We start from the raw sequence: 27,601 nt of genomic DNA on the forward strand, positions 1-27,601 counted from the left end.
CGAGGTTCCCTCCGCTCCTGCAGACCCACCGGAGGCGCCTCCCGGTGCCCCCGCGGTACCGCGCCTCGCGGCCGGGCTGCGCAGAGGCGGCGCGGGGAGCGGGCACCGCGGTGAGTGTACCCCCTTCAGGCGGGTACAGACCCTTCCCGCACCTGGTTCTCGCCGTGCCCGCTCCCCCCGGTGCCCCCCGGTGCCCCCCGGTGCCGCCCGGTCCCTCCCGCTCCTCCCGGTGCCGGCGCTGCGGGGCGGAGCCAGCGCTGAGGCCACGCCCCTTCCCGCCCTCCGCGCGCTCCCATTGGCTGAGGGCCGGCGCGGGGCGGGGCCGGCGCGGGCGGCGGCGGCGGCTCCCGCGCCCCCAGCGCCCGGCGCGGCCGCGGTGCCGGCCCCGGGATGTCGCGCAAGAAGGCGGCTCGCAGCAAGGGCGGCGGTGCCGCGCCCTCCGCCGCGCTGCCTCCCGCCGCACAGAGCTCCCGCCCAGCCGCCGCCGCTCCCCCGGGAAGCTCCGCCGCCCCCGCCGCCCCCGAGCTGCCCCGCAACGGCGGCGCGGCGGCGGCCGGGCGGCCCTCGCTGAGCAGCAGCGGGGAGTTCTACGACCTCGCCTTCAAGGTGCGGGACCGGGCAGGGCTGCGGGAGTGCGGGGTCAGGCGGGTGCCGGGTCGGATGTGGCGTTCCCGAAGTTCCCGGGGGCCAGGACCGGGCGAGCATCCCTTCATCCCTGCATCCCTGCTTGCCTGGATCCCTGCTTGCCTGGATCCCTGCATCCCTTCATCCCTGCATCCCTTCATCCCTGCATCCCTGCTTGCCTGGATCCCTGCATCCCTTCATCCCTGCATCCCTTCATCCCTGCTTGCCTGGATCCCTGCTCCCTCCGCAGCCGCCCGGTCGGGGTCTCGCTCGGCGGGGGCTGCTGCTGCGGGACTTGTGCAAGTGACGGCCAAAGGCTGCTCCGGGGAGTTGCCGTAACCTCCCGGGTCCTTGTTCACCTGCAGAAACCCGGGGCTGTGAGCAGGGTGGTGGCAGCCCTCGAGGGGCATGGAACGTGCTCGGGCTGCTGCTGAGATGTTCCCAGCCTTTGGGGCTCAGATGGCTTCTCCTCGCTGCTTCAGATCCTGGCAAGCGAGTCACAGAGCAAACAGATTTGCTTCCTCCCCACTTCATCATGCGACCTGACACAAGCGCAGCTTGGAGCTCATTTGATGATTTTAGGGCTCACGTAGCGATTTTGGGGCTCATTTAGTGATTTCTGCTGAGGCCACGAGTCGGTGAAACCCCTCTGTGTTTCTAACACGGATCTCGGTAGCCGAGCCCGGGGATTGAGCCTGGAGAACTCGGGTTTGCTGTGGCAAGTCCCACCTTGGTGTGTGGTGTTGGGAGCTCGGTGCCTGTGGCAGTCGTGGTGCTGAGGTTTGGGATGTGGGGTAGGAAATGCTGAGGTTTGGGATGTGGGGTAGGAGGTGCTGAGGTTTGGGATGTGGGGTAGGAGATGCTGAGGTTTGGGATGTGGGGTAGGAAATGCTGAGGTTTGGGATGTGGGGTAGGAGGTGCTGAGGTTTGGGATGTGGGGTAGGAGATGCTGAGGTTTGGGATGTGGGGTAGGAAATGCTGAGGTTTGGGATGTGGGGTAGGAGGTGCTGAGGTTTGGGATGTGGGGTTGCAGAGGGACGTTCCAGAGATGTGTTTGGTTGCTTCAGTAGGTGGTTGGTCCTGATACAGCTGCATTAATGGTTCAACAGCTTCCCTAAAATGGAGCCACCTCTGTGTTTGCACTGGTCCTTGGCTCCTGGAGCTCACCTCTGCCTGCCCAGGCTGGGGCTGTCCCGAGGGATCGTCCCCATGGCACGAGGGTGAGCCAAATGGGTCTCAGATAAGCCCAAATGCACCGGGTAGGCAAAACATCTGCTAATGGTTTGGCTGATTTTGAACCGGTGGCAGACAGAAATTGCTTTGTATCCAGTAAAAACCTGGTTTATTAAACTTTCTCCTTCCCTTCCCTTCTCCTGAGGCTCCTGATCTCTGCCTGATGCAGTGGCACAGGGCTGGACCCTGGCCCTGGGCACTCTGCATGCCCTGGTGAGGCTTTGCTGGTGCTGAGTGGGGAGAAGCTGCTGTTGAGGGTCACCTATTCCAAACCAATATCAGGAAATTTTTTTAAAATCAGTATTTTGTACTAAAATGTCTTTTTTCCCCCCTTCCCTTGGCTTCACGCTGATACTCCCGTGGGCTCTGGCTGCCCTCACCCTGCTGTGCCAGGGCTCGGTGCCTGCTTCTCCTGTGGGACTCCAGCGTGCCAGGGCTCTCCTGGGGGTGTGGGGCACCTTGAGCAGGTCCTGCCCTCCTTGGCAGTGCCAAAACGAGCTGCACCTGCAGCCGGGGCTGAGCTGCACAGGGTGGGGTGGCATTTGCCACTTCTGGCAGCTCCTGGGAGGGTTCGGTGTGACCCAGGACGGTCCCTGCAGTAAAGCCATTGAAATCCTGTCACGGGTTAATGGCTCGTGGAAGGCTGATGGCAGAGAGGGAACCTGCCCCGGCAGGTGTGGAAGGAGCTGGCACAGCCTGGCTCCCTGGTCCCGGATTTCTCGGTGCCATCCCACCGAGGGGAGCAGGGTCAGTGCCCCGGGGGCCAGCGGGGTTCTCGGTGTGGGGAGAGGTTTTGGGGAGCTGCATTTGGGAGCAGCCTCTGCTCCGCCGTGGTTGCTTCGTGGCACGGAGCTGCCTGCCCTGTCTGTGCCCAGGGCGGCTGCTGGGTGGGGAAACTGAGGCAGGTGGCACCGGGAGCTGCTCTCTTGGCATCCATGGAGGACTGGGAGGGTCTCCATGGGCAGGTGTGGGTCCCACTGGAGGCGAGGGCAGGGTGCACCCCTGGAGCTGGCACTCATGGCTGGGAACCCCCTGAAGTCCCCCCGCGGGTGCTGAGGTGTTTTGTGGGTGTGCTGGGGCCACTCTCGGTTTTCAGGGGGTTTGTGCCCCCACGAGGGACCTGTAAGGTGCCTGTCAGGGGAAGGTGTCCCCAGCCTGGTGACACGGGTGGGGAATAATCCCCTTGTGGGTCTTCCCCAGCCTCCCCTGAGGGGACATTGCTCTTGGATGTGCTTCTTCCCCTCGAGCTCCCGCTGTGATGGAGCGGGGTGATGGCTGCAGTGGGGCTGCATTCCCAAAACCTGGAGCCTCACACCCCTCCCTGCCTCCCTCCCTCCCTGCAGGTGATGCTGGTGGGCGACTCGGGGGTCGGCAAGACCTGCTTGCTGGTGCGCTTCAAGGACGGCGCCTTCCTCGCCGGCAGCTTCATCTCCACGGTGGGAATCGACTTCAGGGTAAGTGCCTGGGGGGCTCCCTGGCCCTTCCCGGGGCTCTGGCAGGTGACTGATGGATTTTGCAGAGGAGTAACTAAATGTTGCTCCCAGGACTTAAACCTGGCCAGCCTCAGGGTGCTCGGGGTGTGACGGCAGCAGCAGCATCTTGGTTACAGCTTTGCACAGGGATGGAGGAGAGTGGCCTCTGCCCAGGATCCTGGGGATAATTCCTGTAACAACTGAGGCCTGACATCTGCCCATGAAAACATTTCCCTAAGGCAGTTTCGGTGTTTTTTAAGAGTTGTTCTTTTTCTTTTCTTGAAACAACAAAACTAAAACTGATCTAAACCAGAATGCCCTGGAAGAATCTCCTGAGCACAGCCTTGGGGTGCTGATGTGGGGATGTGTTGTGCTGAGGGATCTCTGAGGTCTCCCTGTGGTTGGGAGCAGCTGGAGCATCCCGATGCTGGGAGAGCCGCGGGGGCAGCGGTCGGAGCTGTGCAGCTCCAGTGAGGCCGGTGGGAAGCTGCTCCTCACAGGGAATAACGGGTGGAGTGCGGGGAAGAAAGGGAATCACGTCATGCCCTGCAATCCCCAGAGTGCCCAGAGCCTCCTTTGGCAGGCAGGAACATCTGAGTACATCCCGGGGCTGTGCCATCTCTCTCTGCGATGGGTTTGGCTCCGTTTGGGTGCTGTGAAGAGCTGCTGGTGATGCCACACACCAGTGTTGAGTCTTCCCAAGCGCCTTTTCCCAGCAGGATCTCGGAATTTCACTTTTCTTGGAGGGTTTCTGGGAGATGAGTGTCTCTTGTAACCTGCTGCTTGGCTGGGGTGTGAGTAATAACTGGTGCAGTGACATTGGGAAGGGGTGAAGGACAGCTCAGAAAGCCCGAAGGAAGGAAGGGATGTTCCATGCCGGGCAAGGCTGGGAGCTGCTGCAGGTGGAATGGGTAAATTGGGGCCTGTAATTTTATACAAAGGTAATTACACAGTGTTTCAGGTGTTCTTCAAATAAAAGCATTTTATTACTGATTGCAGTGATTGATAGAGAGGGCAGCCATAAAACCCTGTGACTTATTGATCAGAGCGCTGAAATGACTGTTACTGAGAAGCAATCAAATTAGGGTTAATCTACTTCTCTAATAGAGCTGCTAGATCTGCATGGCTCTGAAATGGGCAGATTATACAGTGGGGGAGATCATGTGTATGCCCTAAAACTCATTATTCCCATCCTTGTAAGGCATTCATAATTTTAGGGGGACATGGAAATAGTTTTTTGATGTGCCTCTCCGTTCCCACCAGGATAATCCTGTTTGGTAATCGTCCCTCTCGCCGTGCAGACGATGCTCTGGGGTGGCAACACCGGAGGCTTCTGCTGCTTTTAATTTGTGTCTTTTTGATCACGGGACTGTGGTATCACAGCTCCTGCTCTCTGCTCTCCGCAGTTTGGCAGGGCTTTGCTGGCTGAAGCAGGCGGGGCTGTTTGCGGTGGGAAGCGTCGCTGGGGTTTGCTGTGTTCTCTTGGTGCTCTGTGAGAGGTGCTGAGCGAGCACAGGGGGTTTCTTGTGGGGTTTTGGCAGGGTTTGTGCCGCACTCAGAGCCTCGCTGGCTCCAGGGAGCTCCCCAAGGCCGGCGCCTGTGGCAGCTGCGCTCCTGCGCACGCACGACCTTGTCTGGGCACTGCCGGGTCCCGTCCTGGCTCAGGAACCCACAGAGATGGAGCTGCCCAGCTCCTGACACTGTCCTGGGGACCATCTCCGCTCTTCCTGATGCCATCTGGTCCCTGCAAGTGTTCTGCCATGGGATGGAGCCGTGCTGGGGGCACCAGCCCGGCTTCCCCCTCTCCCCATCCACTGGTGCCGGTGGGCTCCAGGATCCAGTGCTCATTTTCAGGGATGTCAAAACATTGGATGCATCCAAGCTATGGCTAATGGATTACATAGGCCAGAGCAGATGTAAATGAATAGAAATCCATTTGAAATTAATCTGGCATTACTATTCCTAATGGCCCCTGAGGTTTGTTCCCTCCTACTGTTTTATGTGAGGGAGAACCTCCCGCAACGTGTTTGTTTATTATCATCTCTTAAACAAAGAAGGATGTTGATCTGAATGTGTTTGGAAAACAAAGCACTGATGCTGGGGAAATAAAGGTGATTGTAATTCTACAAAAGGCATCAAAATGGCACCTGTTGGCTTTGAGCTTTGGAGGTGCTGAGTCCTCAGTGTTCTGTCCCAGGAAAATTTGGTTTGCTGGGGGAGCATCTTTATCTCCTGGGGATAATTCCAGCTTTCCCAGTTCAGGACAGGGCCAGGGTGTCCCCGAGCTGAGGGTTTGGGTGGGGGTGCAGTGCTGGGTGAGGGGTCCTGCTCCTGGCAGAGCAGAACCCTGCCCGAGCTCCTGAGCTGCTCCCCCCAGGCTGGGGGACAAACCCCGCTCTGCCTTCAGCGTCTGCGTCACAGGTGTCACCTTCAAGGTTTCATTGCTAGACCACGATTCACGAGTGCCCTCCCTGAGCTGTGCCCAGGGCTTGTCTGGCAGGTGCCTCTGCCTGGGGGGGTCTCTCCCCGCAGGTCCCCACAGGTGAGGGCAGAGCAGCTCTCTGGGCAGCCCGTGGGTGCTGTCCTGACTTCACACATTCGCGTTTTGGGGAGAAGGGGCTCCTGGAAAAGAGCAGGGTTAGTGCTCAGGGGTGTGAATCCCGATTTTCTCAGTGCCATGGAAGGAGCTGCCTCTTCTTGTAATTTTGGCAAGGCTGCAGAAACCTCGACAGAAATTCAAGCTGTGCAGCCAGTGGGACTTGTGTCCTGTCGTGACAGCTGAGTGATGGGAGGGGAAGCAGAGAAGCCAAAGGGCCACGTGGAGCCACTGTGTCCCTGTCCCCAGTGACACCAGGCTCCCTGGGGCTGCCCAGCCCGGTCCTCCCAGCCCTGAGCTCTGCAGGGCTGGGCAAGGGAAGATTTTTGTACTAATTGGACCTGAAAGGAGAAGAACCATAAATAAAAAAAATTAAGGATGAGCCTTTTTTTCCCTGGGAAGTGCTAATGAGCTTCTTTGCATTAGCAGGGGTGATGGCTCCTGTGTTAATCAGGGGGATGGAACTTTCTGGCAGAGTTCAGAGCAGGGTGGCATCTCCTGGTTCACTGTGGGTGTGCAGTGGTGTCTCCTCTGCTGCTGCCCCAGCAAGGGGAGCTCAGCAGCTTCGTGCTGGGGCAGGATGGAGAGGAGGAGCAGGAGGGAGCCAGCCCTGGTGCCTCAGCGCAGCTCCGGGCTGGCAGGGCAGGCCGTGGGCATATTTCCTCTGGGAAAAAGGGGATATTTCCTTTGAAGGCTCAGCTTTGATGTGCACAGGTTTGCTCCACTGAGGGTTCAGCTGCTCCCCAGCACAGCCCCCTCGGGAGGCTCCGTGCTTTGCTCCAGCCTTGGCTGTGCCGTGGTTAATCTGGGACAGCTCCGTGCTGTAAACACAACCTGTCACCGCTGGCCCTGAGCTCTGAGGACTCCTGATTACCCTCAGCCCCGTGCTGCTCAGGGCTGGAATCGCCGCTGTGTATTGTGGTTTTTCTACATGGGAGATTTGTTGTATCTCTGCTTATTTTTTGTTGTGTTTGTGTTTGTGTGCACCTTCCGTGGGCTGCCCCCGGCTCCTGCAGTGAGCTGAGCTGTGCAGGAGGATGGAAACCTTTGCTCCAGCCCTGCAGGGTGTGCAGAGGAGCAGTTGGATTCACCCAGGCTGGTCCTGGGTGTGCATGTCCTGGGAGAGGGGTGTGGATGCCCTGAGCATCTGTAGGTCCCCAGTGGGCACCCACATCCCTGTTCGTGGGGCGATGCTCTGGTCCCCAGCAGGTGCCCTCATCCCTGCCCTCACCCCATCCTTCACCCCATCCCTCACCCCATCCCTCATCCCATCCCTCATCCCATCCTTCACCCCATCCCTCACCCCATCCCTCACCCCATCCTTCACCCCATCCTTCACCCCATCTCTCACCCCATCCCTCACCCCATCCCTCACCCCATCCCTCACCCCATCCCTCATCCCATCCCTCACCCCATCCCTCATCCCATCCTTCACCCCATCCCTCACCCCATCCCTCACCCCATCCCTCACCCCATCCCTCACCCCATCCCTCACCCCATCCCTCATCCCATCCCTCACCCCATCCTTCACCCCATCCCTCACCCCATCCCTCACCCCATCCCTCACCCCATCCCTCACCCCATCCCTCATCCCATCCTTCATCCCAGCCCTCCCAGCCTTTTCCTGGAGGACCAACCCTCCTTTGAAGGGCTGGAGCAACCTGGAGCCTCCTGGGCTGGTTTTTATCTCAGTGGTTGGCACAGAGCATTAGCAGGGCTCATTTTCTGATGGATCAATCTGGAAAAAGTGGGAGGGGAGCTGCTTCTTAGGCCGGAAGAAAGAAATGGAAATAAATTAATTTCAGCATCTTTCTGTGCAAAATTAGCTCTGGATGTTGGAAGGAAGGAACTCAGGCACTGGGCAGAGTGTTTAGTCTCTCCTTTGCTGTGTGGGGTCAGGATGGGGGTTTGCTGCAGGGGGTGGGTTTAGGTTGGTCTCCAGGACAGGGGCTCTGGAGGGAAGTGTTTTTTTCCTGGGAGAAACATCTTGGTGCTGCCAAGTTTCTTGGACCAAATTCTCCTTCATGGGGCCGTGCCAGTGGCAACAGAGCTGCAACCAGGATGGGGAAGGTGGGGCAGGAGCGGGCAGGGATGCCTGTGCTCCCACCTTGAGTATGCCCATGGCAAGTGCTTGGAACTGGATGACCTTTAAGGTCCCTTCCAACCCAAACCATTCCATGTTTCTGTGTTTCCAGCAGCTCTTTTGTCTGAAAATCAGTTTGTTCTGCAGCTCCCATTGCTGGATGAATTTTAATAGCAGCCAGTAGCTGATTTCATATTTTTGCATTTCTCACTCCATGGAGAGCTGAGCTCAGTTTGCCCAGAGCAGATTTCCATCCCTGCAAGTGTTCAAGAACAAGCTGGATGGGATTTGGAGCAACCTGCTCTAGTGGAAGGTGTCCCTGCCCTTGGCAGGAGGTTGGACCTGGATGGTGTTTGAGATCCCTTCCAACCAAACCATTCCAGGAGTCTCTGATGATTCCTGCCATGCTCCCATCCCTTCTGGCTGCTTCCAGGGTACGGACACGATGCTGTCACCGGTGCTGTCAGGGCCAGCTCTGCCCAAATCCAGCAGGGGAGGCAGATCCTGGCAGTCTGGCCCAGGGAGGGCAGCACAGCTCAGCTGGGACACGCTGGGATCGTAGCCCTTGATGTGACTCCGAGGGCCGGTGCCTGTTCCCCTCTCCCAGGATGGGCTCTTGGGGCAGTAAATATCCATTTCCCATGGGAAGCCAAGCTCTGCTTTCCTTGCCGTGGCTGCTCCCTCCCTTGCAGAGGGACACTCACAGCTTTGCAGTCGGTGCCTGTCATTTGCATGCAGGGCTCAGTTGCCAAGAGATGCTGCGAGCGGTGCCCGTGGCGGCTGCGCCCGCTCCTCGCAGCTCCCGGGCTTTTATTCCTCCTCCTTTGCCTCTTGCTTTTGGAAAATAATAACCCCCAGTTCTGCAGCACAGCAGGGAGATGCAAACCCCGGTGTGCAGGCGGTGATCCCAGCGGAGAAGGGACTCCATTCCTGCCTTGGGGAAGGCACAGAAAGATGAGTGGCTTCAAAGCAAAGAAGTGCTTGAGCAGCTGGAAAGGCAACCAGCCCCAGAGCCTGGTTAAGGAAACTCTTAACCAGCTTAATCCTCTTTGCAGGATGGTGGGAAGGTGCCTTCTCCACCTCCTTGGTGTCAGGAATACCACCCAGAATAGATTGGATGTGGAATTTTGTATCCATTTCAGCTGACATGACAGCGCTGGGATGTGGGGTTTGTGAGATGCTTCTGGAAGGGCACCAGTGGCTCCAGGCTCCTGCAGCTCTGCTGGTGCCTGTTGATAGCTGGTGTCCCTGTGGGTCTGGCCAGCTGTGGGGTGGTTGGAATAATGGATTTAATTAGCTCAGGGGGAGAGGAGAAGGCCTGGGCTGCTCAGGACCTGCAGTGCCAGGACACAGGCAAGGAAAACACCTGGGAGCTGCTGGTGGGAGGAGGGAGGTTGTAAAGGGACATAACCTGCCTCTGTATCCTCCTGGTCAGAGCTGTGTGGGAGCCCAAAAGCCCCGCAGAGGATGGGAACCATGGGAAACTCAGCTGGGAAATGCAGCTCCCAGCCAGGCACGGTGTGTCAGGGGTGTGGGTCAGACCCTGCTCCAGCTCAGCAGGGTCACTGAGGAGCAGGGTGAGCTGGGGCTGCGGCTGGGGAAGGCTGTGGGCACACGGCTCTGCCCTGCTGGCTCCTCTCTGGCTGCTGCCAGGTGGGAAATTGGCTCTGGAGAGCCCAGTTTGAGCACTGGAGCATCCACTGCCATGGATCCGAGCCGGGCTGGACCCGCTCCCGGTGCCAGGACCTGTGAGAGAGCATTTTATGGTCAGTAAAACGTTTAAATGGGGCCAGAGTAAGTCTAAATGGTTTGAATATTTAATGGAATACATTTGGCTTAATTTCACTTTCATCTTTTATTTGTGATAAAATATTGAACTCAGCTATGCAGAACTGGGTTGTTCTTTGAAAGCAGAGGGAAGGCACCCAGGAAAGAGGGGACAGTTGGGTTTTGGGGTGTCTGCAACCCCCCCAGAAGCCCCAAGGAAGGGCATTTGGGGCATCCCTGCCCCGTGGCTCTGCCTTGCTCAGCTCCTGTGGTCCACTGAGCCCTTGCTGCCTGTCTGCTGAGCTGCTGCCTCGTGTTGTTAATTAATTATTGCTCCCAGCAGGCTCTGGGTTATTCCCAGGGTGGATGTTGATGATCTCTGTGGGAAGGGTGAGGTGCCAGTCCCGGGGTTGGCAGTGCTGCAGTGGCAGGAGCTGGCTCTGGCTGAGCTCACCAGCTGCTCGCTGTGTGTTGTTCTTCCCTGAAAAACCAAAGAGCAGCTTCCCTGAGACCTGAGCCTCGCTCCCATCCCTGGGGCTCTGCTGCTCCCTGTGGTGGTGGCTCTGAGCATCACCGTGGCCAAAGACAGGGCAGCAATCGAACGTGCCAAAGCCTGGAACAGCGAGCACCAGCAGGTCATCGTCCTTGGGGAAAAGATGGGAAAAAATGGGGGAAAAAATGGGGAAAACCACCCCCATCCAGGCAGTCAGAGCTGTGTTTGGGGTGGAGGGAACTGCAGTGTGGTGTGTCCCTGTCCTTGGATGGTGATGGGGCACAAACTGTTCCTATGGCAATGGGGGATTGAGGGCTTTGCCTGCAGAGCCTTTGGAAGGAGAAGAGTTTGTTGTTGGCACCATGGGCAGAGCTGGGCACTGCTCCATCCCAGGCTGCTGGAGCTGCCCTGGCTCGGGATCCCAGCAGAGCCCTGGAGCTCACACAGCTTTGTTTGTGTACCAGGGACATAGAGCGTTTTTAATCCTGGCTCAGCACCGAGTCATTGCCCTGAGGCATTGGTGAATCTCTCGGAAGCAACAGCAAATAATTCATCTTTATGCCTCCACTGGGAAAAAGTGTTTCTCCCTGATCATAACTAATGTGAGCTGGGAGCTCGTGGTGCTTCAGCTTTAAAGGGTGATGTCCACTGCCCTGGTTGTCCCAGGGTGAGGAGGAGTTTAGTGGGTGCTTTGGGGGTCTCAGTGATGCTTCTGAGCCTGAGGAAGATGTTGGTGTGGCAGGGCTGAGTCAGTTCTTCCTGCAGGCAGGAAGGATCATCTTCGAGGGGCCATAAAACCATTAGGACATCTCTGAGGATGTGACTGGCCCTGGTGTGAACACCTGGTTTTGTTCCATGTTGTGTGGGGTTTTTCTATTTAATTTATGGAGAGGAGGGGAGCGGTGGGAGCCGTGCCCAGCTGCTGGGGTCTGATGCCACGAAGCCACCGCACCCACCTCGCCAGCCCTTGTGCCATCTGCCCACGTCTCGGGACATTTTCCTCATGCCTGCCAAGCCTCGATGTTCCCAGGCTCAGTGACACACTGGGGAAATGGAAGCTTTGGTTTTTCCAGCTTTGCCTGCGCAGCATCACCACGGCAACGATCCCAGCGAAGGCTCTGTGGCATTAACGCTGTTCCTGGGGAAGAGCCCCGTGTGTGATGTGTGCCAGGCTGCTGGGCTGGGGAGGAGCTGTGGGTCCTGCCCCACGCCAGGGCTGCTGCTCCTCCTCACCAGGACCGGCCCCAGTGCCTGGCACATCCCCCAGGGAGAGCTGGCTGTGGTTCCATCCTTGCAACAACTCCCTGTTAATGATCTTCTTACCCCCAAAGCCAAGTGCAGGAGGCTGCTGAAGGCACCTGGGCAGCCCCAGCCTGTCTGGGGAGTGCAGACCCCACCGGTGGGGACCTTGCCCTGTGTTGGATGCTGAATTTGGTAGAAATTGCTGGATTGGCCACTCACCAGCAGCCAGTCCCACCGGTGCCTCTGTGCCTCGCTGCTTCCTTGGAGCTGGTGATTAAGTAAAACACAGCTGCATGTGGGGATGAATAATTCAGCCCAGCTTCACTGCTGCAGGGTCCAAGTGGAGACCCTGGCCAGGTCCTCCATGGGAGGGAAACAGTCCCTGGATGAGCACCCAGGGCAGGGTCAGTCCAGAGCCCTTCTGGGGAGCCCAGGGAGCCCTTCCTGCAGCTCCCAGATGGCTGGGCTTTATTATTCATCTTTTCTTCCAGGTGTTGAGCACTGTCTTCCCTGCCCAGAGCGCTGCTCAGTCAGTGCCGAGGAGCTGAGCTTGGAGAGGGGGTCCTGCCCTGTGGGGCTGCTCCCCAGGCCCCTTTGCATGGGGGTGACACGTGCAGGTGGCCCCTGGCAAGGCTGGGGCTCAGCCCCAACTTCCTTCTACCCATTCACGAGCTGCACTTCTCCAATGTGCATGAATTAATGGCACAAGTGCTCAACAGTGCCGAAAATAACTTTGTTCCCAAGCAAGCGTTAATGCCTGGCAGATGTGATGTGTTTTTCCCTCCTGAATAATACACACGTGAGGTCAGGTTGTTCCTGACAGCCGGGTGTGCTGGGGGAGAGCGGCGGGAGCAGGGCAGCTCTGGGAGGGATCCGGGAATCAGCCCCACAGCCCAGTGCAGAGGTGGAAATCCTCTCTGAGGACCTGCCTGCTCCAGCTGGACTTCTTGGCTGAGGTTGGGCTTCCTAAACGTGCAGCAAAAGATAATCAAGGAGGTGGTGTGTGGGTTTTGTTTGTGAAAGGGTTGGCAGTGTCTTGGAACAGCTTCCCAGGAGTGCGGTCTGCACTGCTGCCCAGACAACCAGCAGGCACAGGGAAGGATTTGGGGTGTTTTGCCTCCCTGGGGCGATTTCTCAGCACATTCCTGGCTTGCAGCTCTGCTCCAGAGCCCCACACGGGGAGAGCAAATGGTGGAGTTGGATTGGCCAGGCTGGTTTCACTGACTGGGCTTGTTTTGGCGTGGAAGCGCCGGTGATGTGTTGAGCGTGCCGCAATTCCTCAGCACCTCTGCATCTCCCGGGGCTTTCAGTGCTGCCCAAACCTGGGGAAGAGCCTGCTCTAGCAGAGCAGAAAATGGGAGAGCTGGGACTGCTGCCAGGGAGAAGGAGAAGCTTTGCAAAGATCAAAGCTTTGAGCGCACGGTGCCTGTGCTGGCGGAGCCCTGAGCCCGGGATGCTCCTGTGCCACCTGTGGGTGCATCCCCGTGGCCACCCCAGCACTGGCAGGGGAGGGATGGGGGCTCTGCCCGCTCAGCCCCTGCGTCACCAGCTCTGCCCAGGGGGATTTCAGGGTTGTTCTTGCCCAAGGAAGGGGCAGATGGCCCAAGGGTGGCATTTCCACCTGGGCAAAGTGGAACCATTGTGGTTGGTGAGGAGAAGGTGAAACCTCAGAAAGCCCCGCTGCACTTTGGGGAGCGGCCACAGGGCTGAGCAGGGTCCTGCCCTGCACAGGGGGCTGGGACCTGCTGGGTTTCAGCCCTGGCTCTCCCTGTTGCCAGTGCCCCATGCAGAGCTGGGCTCTGCTACCAGGGAGCACTGGGACCTGATGGTGCCAGTCCTGGAGGCTGACTGGACTCGTACAGACATCAGAAAATCTCATTAGAGCTGTTCAGTCACTCTCTTTTCCTTGAATCCTTCAAAGAATCTGAGCTCAGGTTTGCTGCACAGCAGTTTTTGGGAGCTGTCTGCCTTGGCTGTGGGTGAAGGATGGGAGTGTTTGGGATAAAAAGCTACAGATTCCTTTGTCAGGTCTTTGGGGATTTCATTTTCTTTAGGGATGAGAAGTGCTCTTTAATAATGCTGTTTGCAGTGCTGTCTGCAGACGCTGCTGTGTTACTGCTGGGTGCTGACAGAATGTTTGTTGCTGGATGTTCAGCCCTGATTTTTTTTTTAATTGGATTATAAAGTCTTCTCAGACTCTTCAGGCAAGTTTTCAGCCCAGGCTGCTGCAGTCACTGAGGCAAATCCTAGAATCTTTTAGGTTGGAAAAGACCTTTAAGGTCAGAAAAGTGCTGCTAGGCTTTATTTCTCCCCAGATAAACGAATTCCTGTCTAACAGGACCTGATGAGCCATTTTTCATCGCTGTGGCACTGACGGGGCAGTGTTTGCTGCAGATGAGAAATGATAGAGCAATAAATGCTCCGTGGAGATCCCTGTTCAGCTTTGCAGCATGGCGTGGCCTTGATGAGGAAAATGAAGATAAATATGTCGAGTGCCACGTTACTTATTGCCAGCATGGGCACAGATCTGCCTGAGCCATCTCTGCCCCCTTTGTTTCCAAGGCTTCCTTGTTTAGAAGTAAGCAGAGATATTTTTAAAAATATCCCCTTTTTTAATAAAGTGGGGGAAAAAAAAGATGGAAGGGGTGAGTAATACAGGCCAGGGTGGGGAGGGGATGTGCAGACCATCCCTGGGTGGGGAGGATCCTGCCCCGTGTGTTGGAGCTGCAGGGATGGGCTGCAGCCTTCCTGCTGGCTGCTGCCTCCTGGTGCCTCTGGGCTCCAGGGTGGTTGTAGCAGATCCTACCCTGGGGAATTTCGAGGGTGGGTTTCTCTGGCTGCCTGTGGGATTGGGGCTCAGGACATCTCAAAGCCTCGTCTCCCTCCTGCTGGGATGGGCTCGAGCAGTAGCATCAGGTCAGGTCTGCCTGTGCCTCCCTCGAGGAACCTTCCCATGGATCATCCCAGGACTTTGCTGGTCTCATGGAGCAGCCAGGCTGGGAGGGAACACGACCTCCACCCGGGACTGCGAATGCTGTGGGCGATGCCGAGAAGCAGAGCAGGGCTGAATTTAAAATGTATAATCCTAAACAGATCCTCTTACCTCTAATCTGTCCCTGAGACAGGATTCTCTTCTTGCCAGAAAACCCTTTTATTTGCAGGCTGATATGACTAGAAGATAAGTCACTAATTCTTCAGTGTGTGTGCTCAAACAAGAGCCTGGACTCTTATCTCGGCAGGGCTGGCAGCCAGGGAGATGTTAATTGGGATTTAATGTCATGAACACGGCTCTGGACAGAGGCTGGTGCTGCTGACATCCCTTGCTGGGTGCTGTGGGGAAGGGGCTGTGCCCAGCTGGACACCAGGGCTGGGGGGAATTTATGTAGGGCTGGGCTTGTGGCAGAGGGGACAGGGTGGGGTGACCCCTGCAAGGGGCTGTGGGGTGGAAGCGCTGTGTGCTGCGAGGGGCCGTGGTGGTAATCTGCATTTCCTGGGATCTGCTGAGGAACTGAGCAGGAGCTGAGCAGCCAGAGCACATTGTGAGCTCCGAAAGGATCTTGGCACCGGCGCTGGAGCGGCTGCAGGCAGGAGTGTGCAAGGCCTGGGGAGGAAAACATCCCAAGGCAGAAGTTTCTATTTTTAGCTGCACAGTGCAAATGCACAGAGCTGCTGAGGAATTCATCACCTGCCCCTGCTTGGGATTTTTCTCTGAAGGGAAGAGTTATGGGAGAGGCAGAGGGAGCTGTGCCTGGGGTGTTTTGGCCACCTGGGTCTCCCCTGGGCTGCTCATGAGTGTTTGTGGTGGTGGCACAGCTGAGGAGGAGGAAGAGGATCACTGAATGCGATTCCCAGTGCTGGGACATCACATCCTCCAGCCCCACACGGCAGGGCTGGAGCAGGACCGTGTCCAGCCACACAGCCTGCCTCCAGCCCACACCCTGCCCTGCTCTCCCCATTCCCAGAGGCTTTCTGCAGGTTCCAGCACGGCATCAGGCTGTGTCCTCCCCTCTCCTGCAGGGAATGTGCTCCTGGAAGGGTTTTCCCAGCGTGGAGCAGTGGGCTGGCTGTGTTCTCCATGGAGCTGCTGATGGCTGGGCTGTGCTGGATCGGGCACTGCTCGGGTTTAGAGGGACCAGGTTTTGGAGCACTGAGGGGACAAAGCTGCTGGATCCTGGCCGTGGCATCGGGCTGGGATGTCCCTGAGCCATGTGCTGTGCCTGGAGAGATGCTGAGCCACCAGGAGCAGCTCCCTGGCTGCGCATGTCTGGGAAAACCTCAAGGTTTTAACGAGCAAATTTAATGCAGTGTCCTGCTGTTTTGGGCAGATTTCCATATCGATCCTCGGTCTATTTTTGCAGCCGCCGTTGGAGGTGGTGGTTATTTGTGTGTCTGCTATATCACAACTCATCCCATTTCCTCCTGGCACAGGAGTGTTTGTGCTCTCAGGGGCTCCCTGGGCTTTGCCAGGTGGGAATTTGGCGTGGTCAGGCCTTGGCACGGGGCTGGGGTGCTCCAGCATCCCTTCAGCCAGTCCTCACTGCTGGCTGTCTCCTGGCTTCCTGAAATGAAAGATAACCCAATCTATCCCTCGCTCCTGGGTGGCCTGGCCTGGTGACACCACAACCTAATGACATTTCTGGGTGGCTGAGCTGTCAGTCCCACAGCTCATTACCAGCACTAATTAACTCTGTGCTGCCCCAGCGCCTGCACCTGCTTTGATCTATAGTCACCAATGCCTTTTATCCCCATTTTGACAGGAATTTCCCCCCCTCAGCTGCAGGAGATGCCTCCAAGACCCAATAGAGATATTTGAGGGGCTTCTTTTCCATGGGCAAAGTGGAGCCCCCCCTTTGCAGGGGGTGCTTGGGTGGCACTCCTGGGCAGCACCACTGGAGCCAGCAGCAGCCACAGGCTCCAGGGAGCCAGGCTGGGGGTCCCGTGCCTGGAGCCTGAATGGTGCCAGCGAGCAGCTCCCCATTTGTGCTGTTAATTGCCAAGCAAACGGATCCATGTATCCAATTTAACTTTAAAGGCTTTAATTAATGAGTTCATGCGTGTAAGAGCTGGGAGAGGCTGGGTTGTCGATGATGCTGATCCTGGGTTGTGCTGCAGTTTCAGGGTTCAGGCTCAGGCACCTGGGGGTGTTCCAGTTGCTCCTGGTGGGATTCACGGGCACTGTGGGACCCTGTGAGCCGGGATGTGGTGTTTGTCCATCCTCAGCTGCTGTGAGAGCAGAGCAGGGAGCATCGTCTGTGGCCGGAGGTTTCGCTCCATCGCCTTCCCCTCCCTCCCTTCTGCTGCCGATCCTGGGATCATGCCTCGCTGTGTGATAATGCTGCTCTTAATTGAGGACCATCTGCACCTGGTAATTTAACTTCTCCTGCATCTGCAAGGTTCCAGCTTTATCTGATGTCCTGAAGATTGTTTAACTTGGGAGCATTGCGTTTGTCCACCCCAGGCACTGCGGGCATTCCCTGCTAGATGAGAGTTCAAGAACGTTTGTGCAGCCCCAGGAAAAAGGACACAAAAACTGAAATTGGGAAGGGCGACAGCAGAGCTGAGCTGCAGGGATGGTTTTCGTGCCCGAATTGTGGCAGGAGGCTGCTGGGAGCCTCTGTTCTAACAAAGGGGTGAGATGAGGAAGGAGCCCTGAGCAGCACAGCCCCTCCCCTCCCCGGCAGGGCTGGCAGCACATTTCACGTCTCAGTGCATTGACACACGGCGTCTTTTGTCTTTGGATGCTTATTAGGAGCTCAGCCCCCAGCTGTGCCTTGGAAGGGCTGACAGGAGGGAATTGAGGCAACTCCTTAAAAAAAAAAAAATTAAAAATTGGAGGCTGGAAAGTCACTTAGCCATGGTATCAGCGAGACATCTGGTTCATCTGAACCCCGCTGGTGTGTGCTGCTGGCAGCAGCCCCCTGCCCTTTCCCACCCTGCTCCTCCCACCTTCTCCTTGGCTTCTTCACCCGTGTTCTGCAGCCACCCTGTGCTTGGGGGCAGGCAGGGATTGTACAATCCTGGAATGGTTTGGGTTGGAAGCGACCTTAATCCACCCCTGCCCTGGGCAGGGACATCTCCCACTAAACCCCGTTACTCAAAGCCCCATCCAGCCTGGCCTTGGACACTTCCAGGGATGGAGCAGCCACAGCTGCTCTGGGCAAACTTCTTTGGGCTGCAGGCAGGGATGGTGGCTGGAGTGATGCTCTGGTTTGCCCTGGCTGTGTCTCCTGCCTGCAGGAGCACTTCTACAGCTTCTCACCCTGGAACCCTGCTCTGTTCCATGCCCAGTCCTCAGAAAATCAATCTTTTCTTCAGGCTGGTCCAGCAGCACCTGGATCCCTGTGCAGACTTTAATTAGGTCTAAGCATTTACCACCCTAAAATATAGGTCAGTCGTAATTAGTGTGACTCCTGTTGCTGCCGGCTCCGTGTTAATTAACTGCTGAAGTGGAGGTCAGCGCATGTGGGGCACCTTTGAGCTTCAGCTTTTTTGGCTGCTCACCAGATGCTTCAAGGTGGCTTTGGCCTGGATGATCCATGCTCAGAGCCGGGGCCATGTTCTCCCTCCCTCCCTCCCACCCACGGTGTTCTGTCAGCCTTGGAGGCCACACTGGGGACGTGGCCACGTCCCTGGGCACAGCCACACACCCTGCTCTGAGCTGGAGCTGCTCATGTGGCCATGGGGAAGGGCACCTGTCTGGAGCTGGTTTTAGTGTGACGCTCACCGTGTCCTTGTCCCCTGTCACCATCCATCACACACATGGCCTCATCCCCTCGTGCCAAGAGCTGGGGCCGATAGTGAAACACAGCACCTTTGCCTTCCTCTGCGGTCCCTGGCACGGGCTGTGGCAGGTGGTATTGGCAGCTGGCTGCCAGCACCTGGGAATGGGGTTTGGAATGGCACTGTCCCAGTGCAGAACCTGTGGGATGTCCCTGTGGGATGTCCCTGTGGGATGTCCCTGCAGGATGAGCTGCCGGCACCCGCACGTAGGAGCCAGGGTTTTGGTCAGCAAGGTGAGCTCAGAGAGTGGCTCTCCTGCAGAGCACAAACTGCCCTGTCTCACCTGTGGCACAGGTCAGGACAGGGCTGTTCCCGTCCTCTGGGACGAGGTGGAGGTGCAGCTCAGCACCGTTTGCCACGGCTGGGGTTCTGCCCTGGGCATGGCTCTGTCCCTGCTCACCTGGGAGCCCTGGGCAGAGGCACCAAGGTCCAGGGAGCACTTTGTGGCAGTGGGAACCCTGGGATTTTTAGGCTCTTCAAGACTTCAGGAGCCCTGGTGTCACATGCTGGCAAAGTCTCAGCTCCACATGCAGGGAGCACTGGCCAGCTCCCTGAGCCCCGGCTTTTCCCCAAGTACTTCCCAGCTCCCCCACCCCAGTCCCTGGCTGCCTATTTTTACAGCTCCCGGGCTGTGAATCACTTCTCTCCCCCGTCTCAGTCGCTGCCTTTGAAGGTATTTATAAACCTCGGCCGTCTCCCTGCGCCTGCCTGAGCAGACGGAGGATTCGGCGCTCCGGCTCTCTCCTGCCCTCTCCTCCTCGCTGGATCCTTGTGTAGATGTGCAGGAGATGAGGTGCTCCCTCTGCCCTCGTTAGAACTATCAATGGAGAGCCTCGCCCAGCACCTGAAGGGGTGGTGGTGCTGAGAATGTGCAGGGATGGATCTTGGCATGATCCCTGGGGGGGTCTGGTGGCACTGGAGTGGCTGGTGGTGTGTCCAGTGCCAGGGCTGAGCCAGCAGAGCCCAGCCGGGGTCACGGCAGCCTTGGCCATCCCAAGTGACGTGGGAGATGGGAGCATCCCAAACCAGCTCCAGAGCAAATGGAGGAAATGGGATTTAAATTATCATCAGAGCAGCCACCAGCTGCCTCATCCCACTGGTGTGCTGTTCCCTGGCCGTGTTTCCAGCACGTCCCACTGATTACTGTGCTAATTTCTGTGGATCTGGTGAGCAAATTAATCTCTTCTCTGCTTCTTCTCCTGGGACTACTGGTCTGTAGGCTTGCATTCCTTTAATGTTTGGAGAGGCTGGTGCAGATTGCTGGGGTGGTGGTTGCTCTGGGACACGGGATCCATCTCCTGCCCTCCGTGTCTGGCACAGCCACCCTGAGGGGCACTGAGGGGCTCCCACACAGCTCCCAGCTCTGCCAGAGCATCCTTCCACACAAAATACCCTGTTGGCTTTGGGGAAAACAGTGTGGAGGGACACTTCCCCCTCTCCTCCTTGGTTCCACCTTTCCTAAAACCAAGCAAAACAGGATGAGAAAACATCCTGAGAGAGAAACCAGGGGAAAAACAGGTCCAGGAGGCAGGAGCAGGAGTTATTTTTAATTTGCTGGCTGGATGTGGAGTGGCTGATTCTGTCTTTTGAAGGCCATTAAAGTGGGATGCTGGTGCTCATTAATTAATGGCCGGAGGTTTCCAGCCTGAGCTGGGTGTTGCCAGGATTTAGGTATCCAAATCCTCTGCATCTTGTGCTGATACAGGGAGAGATCCTCTAGCGAGGCCACAGTGAGAATGGCTCTGCAGGTGCTGGGACCAGTGGATGGGAGTTTAAGAAGCAGGAGAGGGGAACAGCCCGAGGGTTTGGGGGAAACACTGGGATGGGGACTGGCTGTGCCTCCCTTGGTGTTCTGCAGCTGCGCTCACCCCTCACCACCCTTTCCATTCTCTTCCAGAACAAGGTGCTGACGGTGGATGGGGTGAAGGTGAAGCTGCAGGTAAGTCCCCATGTCCCTGGGAGCATCTCCCTTGCTGCCCAGGGTGTTCAGAGATGGACAAAGCTCCTTCAGAGGACAAAGCAGAGGAGCACCCCCAAAATGGGGCCCTACCTCCATCCTTTGTGGCTGTGTCTCCTGCCCTGGGACAGCCTTATGGACCCTTCTGGCTGCTCTGTCTCCTTGGCAGGAGCCTGCTCAGGGCTGGGGGCTGTTCTGGCCACAGTGATCCCATCCCAGCCCATGTGTCCCTGCAGCCAGAGCTGCTCCAGCCCCCTCAGACCTGACAGTTTCTCCGAGCCCTTGGCCTGGAGCTCGGTAACACGGATCCCCCAGGCAGCAGAGTGCACTCTGCAGACCTCCTGCTGCATTAAGGACTGATAAATCACATTAGTGGGTCCCCATGCATCCATCTGCTCCATGGATTTTCTGATTAATGGCCGTGTTGGGAGCCCTTGCCCACGTCGTGTCCCGACGCTGAGGAGCGGGAAAAGGCTGCTTCCGTATTTATTCCTCTGGTCATTTTTCCTATTGATGTCCCTGGGAGCAAAAGCTGGAGAGGCTTCCTGGGGTTGCACCATGCTGTTTGGGCTGGTTTGGGTGAGTCAGGTCTGATCCCTCTGCTCCTGTCTGCCTTCCAGATCTGGGACACGGCCGGGCAGGAGCGTTTCCGCAGCGTCACCCACGCCTACTACCGCGATGCCCACGGTAAGCACGGCCAGCTCTGCTCTCGGGGAGCCCCTCGCTCCGGCTCTCGGGGGCCCTGAGCCGCCACTCCAGGCCAGCTGAGCCAGGAATCACTGGAGTGGTTTTCCATGGGAAGCAGCTGCTGCAGATGGAGGAGGCTCTGCAAACACCGGCAGTGGGAAGTGTTGCTGTGCTGGATTTTAGTGTGTTCTGTATCTCGCAGGGACCTCCCATCCCCACCCGTGACCTGCAGAGTGTGCTCTGAGCCGCGGGCACTAATGGCCTGTCCCTCTCTCCACAGCCCTGCTCCTGCTCTACGATGTCACCAACAAAGCATCCTTCGACAACATCCAGGTACAGCAGCACCCCCAGCCCCTCCTGCTGTCCCTCATGTGCCCGGCGGGGTTGTGGTTGTGGTCGGTACAGGAGGTGCGTGCTGCAGGTGGGAGCTGTGGTCACTTGCAGAAGGGCTGTGGTTACTGCTGAGCACCTGCAAGGACAGGCAGGGGACAGGCCCAGAAGGTTTTGCCTTTCACAGCAAATAAAGGGTGATGGATTCACTGTTCCAGCCAATTAACGCTGTGTAATTAACAGCACTGGCACAGAACTTGCTGCAGTAGCTGAGCACCGGAGCTTTCCCCAGCGAGCTGCTCCCTCATCCCCCTCTGCTCCTTCAGGTCACAGTGGGTCGGGGTTGGGCACCTCACTGTCCCCCAGCTTTGTCCAGACCTGGCAGGGAGAGGGTCCCATCGTGCAGCACGTCCCCAGCCTGCCAGCCCTTCCTGCCAGCTTTGGGGGCTGCCTGCTGCTGCCCCAGTTTGCTCCCTCCCCTGGGTCCTTCAGGGCAGCGGTGCTGGGGCTCTCCAACCCGGCAGAGGCGGAGAGCAGATGCTGCCCACATTGCAATGGGGGGGTCAGGGACACCTGGGCACTCAGTGTCCCCTCCCTTCACCACACCAGCCCCATGTGGCCACCTGTGCCAGCGCTGCCAGAGCATGTCCTGAGCCGGGGAGCAATTATCCCTGACTGGACTGGATGTAATTGCATGAGAACACTGTGTGCATCCACAGGGAGCAGCTGTGCCTGCACAAACACCCCGTGCCATGGTGGCATCAACACCCTGGGGCTGTGATGTGTCACATCAGCTCCACGGTTGCCACAGCCCCCGATCCCCTGGGGCTCTCCCTGCTCCAGAGCATCCTTTCCTCGGCAGCACCACACCTGCCACCCCTCCCTGTGCCTGCAGTCCCATGGCAGGGACAGGGCAGGTCCTGCCACCCTGCTCACGTGTCACCAGCACTGGGAATGCTTCCCCCCAGCTGGAACTGGCAGTTTCCAGCCTCAGGAGCTGGATGGCTCAAGGAGGGTGAGTGCTGGGTGTTAACCAGGTTCTGCGTCTGCTCGGGGCTGGGGACCCTGTGAAAGAAAATCCTTTGGAGGTTTCACATTGCTGGCTAACACTGCCCTATCTGCAGCATCAGCAATCCTGGGGACACAGCAGGGATGTCCCTGCAGGACACAGCCCCAGGGTGAAGGAATGAGCACCCAGGGGAATTACCAGGTTTTGGAAAGAGGGATGGAGCCAGAGGGGAGTCAGAAGGCATCCAAAGGGAGTCAGGAGTGACTCCAGCCCACAATGGAACTGAGCACCCTGAGCTCAGCCTGGGTGCAGTGTGGTCCTGGGGCTGCAGCCACGTCTTGGGCTCCAGCAGGGTTTGGAGCAGGGATCACCAGAGACCACCAGGGATCACCAGGAATTGCCATGAGCCCAGCAACAGCACTGGAGACAGCAGGTGGCTGCTCACACCATGGGGTCAGGGATTACAGGGAATTAGAGCAGGTTTGATTGGATTAGGCTGGATTAGAGGGCAGGGAAGCCACCCCACAGCTCAGGGGGGCAGGTTCGGGTGCCTGCTGGGAGCAGTGTGCTCAGCACCAGGGCAGCACGTGCTGGACATGGGTACAGGCACATCCCGGAGCCAACCCTTGGCCTTGTCCTCTGAAAGGAGGTTCAGTCTGAACATCCCAATCGAGGGGGAATTAGGGTCAAAGCCCTACAAGCACCCCTGGGCAGATGGAGTGGGCAGGGGGGTCAGAAAGCTGCTGTTTCCCTGGGAAATGGGGATCTGGTAGCAGCCAAAGTGGGGTGGACACCCCAGGGTGAGAGGGATCATCCATGGAACACCCCCAGCATTGCCTGGGATGGCAGCACTGCCTGCTGAGGGTGTCTGTGCCAGGACTGGGGCAGCTCCCCGTGATTCCCATTCCCCTCCTCCTCCTGGAGCTGTTGCCAACCCCTCTCTTTGGCTGTGTCCCTCCAGGCTTGGCTGACAGAGATCCATGAATACGCACAGCAGGATGTGGTCCTCATGTTACTGGGAAACAAGGTGAGCCTGGCCCCAGGGCTTTGCCACAGCCTCCTCTTCCTCCCATGCTGGAGCCAGAGGCAGGGGAGCCTGGCAGGGCATGAGGGGACGGGGAGGTACACACTGGTGACCTTCCAAATCCCCACAAATTGCTCTTTGACATTCCTGATGCAGGTGGATTCTGCCCAGGACAGAGTGGTGAAAAGGGAAGATGGAGAGAAACTTGCCAAGGTAGGTGAGGTACCTGAGGATGTCCTTGAGGGTGTGCACAGGAAATGGTCACCTGGAGACCAGCCTGACACAAAATACACCTGGGAACAGGTTTTTTTGCTTGGCTTTTTTTCCCTTGTCATGCTCTCCCCTTTCTCCTCATCTGTTCTTCTTCAAGCTTCTACTAACACCTCTTGTTTCTTTGTCCTCAAATATTACTCCCTGAGCCCTGGGACCACCCTTGGTGCCACTCCTGTCACGGCTGTGTCTCATCCCACAGGAGTACGGAGTGCCCTTCATGGAGACCAGCGCCAAGAGCGGCCTCAACGTGGAATTAGCGTTCACAGCCATCGCCAAGTAAGTGACCAGAGCAGTGGCCTTGTCGTCATGAGGAGCTTTAGCAGTGTCCAGGCCATGCTGAGATCAACTGAGCTGGACAAGTCAGCTTGGAATCATAGAATCCTGGGATGGGATGGATTGGAAAGCCCATGTGGTTCCATCCCCTGCCATGAGCAGGGACACCTTCCACCCATCCCAGGTTGCTCCAAGTCCTGTTCAGTCTGGCTTTGGACACTCCCAGGGATTCAGGGGCAGCCACAGCTTCTCTGGGCATCCTGTGCCAGTGCCTCACTATCCTCACAGGGAAGAATTCCTTCCAAACATCCCACTTATCCCTGCAGTGGAAAGCCATCCCCCCGTCCTGCCACTCCATGCCCTTGTCCAAACTCCATCTGGCACCTTCCAGACCAAATCCTCTCCCTGCCAGAAGCAGCAGCAGGAGTAACATCTTTCCCCTTTCCCAGGGAGCTGAAGCACAGGTCCATGAAGCTGCCCAACGAGCCCAAATTCAAGCTCCACGACTACGTGAAGAAGGAAGTGCGAGGCTCGGGCTGCTGCAGGTCCTAAGGCGTGTTTGTACAGAGACTCGGGCCCGTGGGCAGTGTGTGCATGTCTGTCTGTCTGTCGTGTCTGTGTCTGCCCCGAAGGCCAGCTGAGACCAGAGCACAGGAGCAGCAGGAAAAGCTCTCGGATTCTGCAGCCCCGTCACATCCATCGGCTCCAGCTCCCCTTGCCAGCGTTCCTGCGCAGCTCGCAGGTGGGAGGTGGATGTTTGGGAAGGGGCTGGGGTCTCCTTCTGTGCCTGCTCTGTGAGGCTGCTGTAACCCTTGTGAGAGCCAGGGTGTGACACAGGGGAACCAACACCTTCTCCCCACCTAGGAGGAAACAAGTCCTGATTTTTTTCTGGGTAGGAGGAAGTCCTGAATTCCCTTTTCCTTCCCTGTGTAGCTGGAACTCAGCTGAGAGCCCTGGCCTGGGGCATGCAGGAAGGGTGTGTTTAAAGGCACACATTTTTGTAGTTGCTTTCTCCTGTCTGTCCATCCCTGTGAGGTGGGACACGCTTCCAGTGAGGGATTCTCCTGTTCCCTGCAAAGGCAGAGCTTGTCTGTCTGAGTGAGCTCCTGCCCACCTGGCTGTGTACAGAGATTTCTGAATGTTCATCCCTTTGGGAAAGGCTCTGCTTCTCCTCCTTCTGCCCTTTCTAGTACTTTGAGAAGAAACCTAATGTATTGCAGCTTATTCTAAATACCTTCCTGTAAGTGTGATGGTGTTTTCAGACTGCAACAACGCTTTGATATCTTCAAAGTTCACTTGGGCAGCTCTTTCTTTTCACTGCAGAGAGCTGGGGGGAAGCTGCAGGCAGTGATTTTACAGGCTGCAGACTCCTGCCAGCTCTCTTCAAGGGCCTCCTCACCCCTTTGGTCTGTGTCAGGCTTTTGGCTGTTTTTTTGTCAAGCTGCACTTCTCAGTACAAATTTGAATCTGGATGAAGTGTTTGGCCTTTGGCAATTCTTCCCTTTGAAAACTCCACGCACACATCAGCAGGTGCCCACTGTGCCGAGCCTCGGTGGCGTCTCCAAATGAAACAGAAGAACCCATCCTTTGCCCTCCAGCCAGTACCAGCCCCAGCTGCTGACTCAGATCCCCCTGCCCCTCATTTTGCCTGGGATTTTGGCTCCAGCACCACTTTCCTGATGGGCACAAGGAGCCTGTGCAACTCCCACATGCTCCAGCTTCACTCCTCAGGGAGCTACAGCTACACGAGCAGCTACAGCTTCACGGGGTGAAAAATGATCTTAAAATGAACCTGTTCTTTTTCCCAAAATAGTATTTTTAGGGGAGAGACGAGTCTTAAAATTGTCTTGATTTAAATTTTAAAATCACTTGTGGAAAACCCATTCCTGCAGGAACTTTCCTGGCAAACCCTGCTGCCAGTCCCTGCAGGAGCAGCCAGGTGAAGCTCTGTGATGGGGGGGCTGTCAGGGCCCCCTCACCCCAGTAATTTGGTTTTGTGTGGGGCAGGACCAGCCTGGAACAGGAACATGGAACAGCCAGGCAGCTCCAAGACTGTTTCCTTATCCTGCCCTTGGAGCAGTAGCAGCCCTATCCTGCAGTGACAAGGAGTCTCCCTAAAGGCAAAATTTAGGATTGCTAATGGATTAGGATTCCTAATGTCAGGTTGCTACCTTCCTCTCCCTCAGACTGGCACCTGTCTGGGTTACAAAGCTAACAACTGCTCACCTCTTGCTCAGTGTGGGACTAAAACCAATAAAAACTCCTTTAAATGAGGAAGATGTAAATGTTTCCCTTTGGAGCACTTCCAGCCTGCCTGTGGGGAACACTGCTACAGCAGAGGCCTCACAGCCATGTTTGTAGTTTACACCTAAACCTGGAGTAGGCTCAGCCCCTCTCTCCCAGTCACCAATTCCCAGTGTGGGACTGGTTTCCCAGTGCCTCACACTGGCCTGGTCCCAAAGCCCCTCCTCACGGCCATTTGGGATTTGATTTTTCCATGGGCCTCTGCTGCCACCACGCGGAATTGCTCAGCGTTAATTATTCGAGTTAATTGCTCAGCACACCCAGCCACGTGCGAGGACTCGGCCTCACCTGCTACATCTCATTTCTGCTGGATCTTGTTTACAGCTTTCGTTTCGTTCCTGTTAATAAATTTTTTTAATAACCTCCATGGCTCGGTGTTTTGATTGTCTAAACACACAGCACTGTCAGGCATTCAAATATTTCAGCTCAGCCTTGAACCCATCTGGATCCACATAGCAGAACTAGGGTATGATGCAGTTTAAACTGGATATTGGGAGAATTTCTCCCCAAAAAGGGTTGTCCAGCCCTGGCACAGCTGCCCAGGGCAGTGCTGGAGTCCCCATCCCCGAAGGGATGGAACAGCCACGTGCATGTGGCACAACAGTTGGACTTGGGCCTCAAAAGTCTTTTCCAACCAAAGGGACTCCAAGATTCCAATGAAGGGAGCAGGGCTGAGCAAAGTGCAGCAAATTTCAATGCACTCCAGTTCCACTGGGTAAACACAAGTTTCCAGTCAGTCTGTAAAGTTACACGTCACCCATGGAAACTGTGACAAACAAAAGCAAAACCCAGACTTTACAAAACTTTATTCACCCACAAGCTACAAAATTTGTTTTATATAGAAGCCAAAGCAGAAATACAGCAGTAAAGCAATTATGAATAAGGCTGGTTTTGAGACTGAGAAAACATTATAGGAGTAACTTGTTATCTTCCACGGAGCTAAACAGAAAAAAAGGTTTTAAATTGTCCATCTGCACACTGTAGCATTGACGTTAAGAGTGTAAATCCCTTCATTTACTCGCACTACTGCAGCCATCACCTTGCCCAGACATTCACCTTTAACTAACCCGTGAGGGCGAGTGAAAGTCGGTGAATTCTTTCCTCCAGCCCATTCTGCAGCTGCATCTTTGTGCTTCCAAGTTGTAGAGGATTTCCCTATGGGGCTCAGCCCCACTTACCGCAAACCCCGGAACAGGAGACACCGCGTTTTAGCGGCCCAGAACGCCGGGCCCCGCCGCGGATCGGGCACGGAGGCTCCGGGACGCCGCCACCGCCGAGTCCCGCGCCGCCGGTTCCCGCCGAGCCCTGAGGGGAGAAGGCAGCGCGTGAGGGGGAGGTTCCGACCGCCCGCCCAGCCGGGCCGCGGTACCGCGGACCTCAGCCGTGGCTGCTCAGCAGGGGCTGCGGCCGCCCGCCGCCCTCAGACGAGGTGTCAGAAAGGTAAATGTGGATCA

General features: G+C 56.9%; 1 protein-coding gene across 1 annotated transcript; it reads left to right on the top strand.

Moving 5' to 3' along the window:
- Positions 1–390: 390 nt before the first annotated feature.
- Positions 391–26,514, top strand: RAB26 (RAB26, member RAS oncogene family). Its single transcript, XM_014252503.2, has 9 exons — positions 391–606; positions 3,201–3,311; positions 20,188–20,229; positions 20,868–20,934; positions 21,215–21,267; positions 23,235–23,300; positions 23,454–23,510; positions 23,770–23,846; positions 24,293–26,514. Exons 1-9 carry the CDS (start codon positions 391–393, stop codon positions 24,393–24,395), a joined length of 792 nt encoding a protein of 263 aa, XP_014107978.2. The 3' UTR covers positions 24,396–26,514.
- Positions 26,515–27,601: the final 1,087 nt, after the last annotated feature.

This window comes from Pseudopodoces humilis, chromosome 18 (assembly GCF_049639895.1).
Source record: "Pseudopodoces humilis isolate 2021_Gansu_Grassland_sample_001 chromosome 18, ASM4963989v1, whole genome shotgun sequence".
Classification (NCBI taxonomy): Eukaryota; Metazoa; Chordata; class Aves; order Passeriformes; family Paridae; genus Pseudopodoces; species Pseudopodoces humilis.

Bases quoted from the DNA above. Each gene is read 5' to 3' on its own strand.
- RAB26 (XM_014252503.2), top strand. From the start codon at position 391: ATGTCGCGCAAGAAGGCGGCTCGCAGCAAGGGCGGCGGTGCCGCGCCC. The intron at 607-3,200 runs GTGCGGGACCGG...CCCTCCCTGCAG, and splicing joins TCTACGACCTCGCCTTCAAG to GTGATGCTGGTGGGCGACTC. The intron at 23,511-23,769 runs GTAGGTGAGGTA...CTCATCCCACAG, and splicing joins ATGGAGAGAAACTTGCCAAG to GAGTACGGAGTGCCCTTCAT.